The 2,065-nt window shown below is 26.1% G+C and overlaps 1 protein-coding gene across 1 annotated transcript; it reads right to left on the minus strand.

The window, feature by feature from the left end:
• Nucleotides 1-204: 204 nt before the first annotated feature.
• Nucleotides 205-1,443, minus strand: LOC110712798 (two-component response regulator ARR22-like). Its single transcript, XM_021891252.1, has 2 exons — nt 1,213-1,443; nt 205-375 (listed from the first exon to the last, which is right to left on the minus strand). Exons 1-2 carry the CDS (start codon nt 1,441-1,443, stop codon nt 205-207), a joined length of 402 nt encoding a protein of 133 aa, XP_021746944.1.
• Nucleotides 1,444-2,065: the final 622 nt, after the last annotated feature.

Raw genomic sequence — 2,065 nt, forward strand, 5'->3', positions numbered from 1 at the left:
CATATATGTTTAATAATGTGTATTTTTCAATGTATGAAATTTTGTAATATTTAATCATAATTGTGTTGATTGAAAACTATAAAAAAAAAAAGAAAAGAAAGAAAACAACATATCGAAGCCAGGAGTACAATATTTAAATATTAAATTACAAAACATAGTTTATTTATTTCATTTTGTAGTGCCAATGCAAATTTTATTTTAGTATCACTTTTCGAGGCGCTTGAGTATGTTATCAATCTTCACAAAGTCTAGTGGTTTTGGAAAGTATTCATCTAAACCAGCTTCTACAAATGCTTGAATGTCTGACTTTGATTCGGAACTCGTCACACCAAATATTAAGCCCTTAACTCCCATAGCTCGTAACTCTTTAGTTGCCTTCACGTAAAAGAATTAGTTTAAAAATTAATATAAATATTAAAAAATTAGTATTCATAATTAAGTAATAATGCAAGGGTGATAATTTTACCCTTTGAAATTATAGTTCATAAATTTAATTGAAACTAGCCTTTTGGCTCGTGCAAAGCACAAATTATTCATAAAAAAAATTGCATTGAACGATGAATGAGTAAATATTAATAAGTCATTATAGTTATAATGTGTAATCGGAAACATGATTTAAGAAATTTAATTTTTGGAACTTTGATTGAAAATGAGGACTAAATAAAGAAGGTGGAGGGGCTAAAATTAAAGAGAGAAAAGGAAAAAGGTTGAATTGAAGAGGGGAGATGAAGATGAAGATGAAGCGTGCATGGAAGATGAAGTTTAAGTTTAATGAAAGAATTAAAGAAAAATAGTGTAATAAAAAATTAATATAGTAAGAAAAAGATAGAGAAGTGTATTAGGATGGGACATGTGTCTTTATCGATTGGAGTTTTTAAAATATCAAGTATAGATGGTACAAACATTAATTTTTTTTTTTAATTTGAAAAATGATGAATGTACTAGAATGCAATTATATATATAAAAAAAAATCATGAATATAAAGGTTCTTTTTATAGAATGATAATTTATTTTAGGGATAAATACATATAATACAATTTATCTTGTATTAATATAATGATTCAAATTTAATTATCTTATTCATACTATTAGCTAATTAGTATTTATCTAAGTCCTAATTACGCCAAAATGTTATATTAATCATAATTGATTTATTAATAGCCTTATATCATTAAAAGATATGTTGCTAAGATATAATACAAAAAAGATTACCTGAATCCCATCCATTATTGGCATTTCCATATCCATGATAATAACATCAAAAGAATTGCCTTCAATAAAAGTGTTTACGGCCTCTTGACCATTTTCCACGACCTTGGTTTTAAACCCTTTACTGTTAAGCAACATTTCTTCAATCTTTCTAATGATAGCAGTATCGTCTACAACTAAAGCAGTAAAATTTTTTGCATCATTCATGCTACTATCTCTAGCCGTTTTAGACATGTCTGAAAAACACACATAATCAAAATATTATTTACAACAACAATCAAATAAGTATAGGAGAATTATTAGAGGGTATAGCCTATATAAAGTATAATACATTTCTCACATGAAAATGACTAAATTTTAAAATATATAAAAATTCACTTTCTAGTTTTAACACATGCATTGCTAGCTTGTACAAATATTAATTATCTTAGGTTAATAATAATGACATTGATTAGAGGTCAACTCTTCCTAATTTTTTTTAATTAAATGACACTAGCTAGCTATAAGGGGAAGGGAGAATTTTGAAGAAAAAAAATTTAAAATTACCTTTTTGCCGATGAATTTAATAGAAGCATACTTGGTCTTTTGTATTTCTTTTATATTGAAATAAGTATTAACCACAAAATCAAGATGGCCTTAAGAAACAGAATCCAACGTGATACGATTGATTTAAAATAAAAAGTATGTTGATTTGATTTTGTATTACAAACCAAGAATAATATACTTTGTAGTTGTTATGAGCCTTACATCTATCAAGATTCATTAATTAGACTTCATAACAAAATTAATTAACTATGTGACAAATAATCTAACTCTTGTACATGGATTACATAGATACTTTATCCGATCTTTGAAC

This window comes from Chenopodium quinoa, unplaced genomic scaffold (assembly GCF_001683475.1).
Source record: "Chenopodium quinoa cultivar QQ74 unplaced genomic scaffold, ASM168347v1, whole genome shotgun sequence".
Taxonomy (NCBI): Eukaryota; Viridiplantae; Streptophyta; class Magnoliopsida; order Caryophyllales; family Amaranthaceae; genus Chenopodium; species Chenopodium quinoa.

Bases quoted from the DNA above. Each gene is read 5' to 3' on its own strand.
- LOC110712798 (XM_021891252.1), bottom strand. From the start codon at position 1,443: ATGTCTAAAACGGCTAGAGATAGTAGCATGAATGATGCAAAAAATTTT. The intron at 376-1,212 runs GTAATCTTTTTT...TTTTACGTGAAG, and splicing joins CAATAATGGATGGGATTCAG to GCAACTAAAGAGTTACGAGC.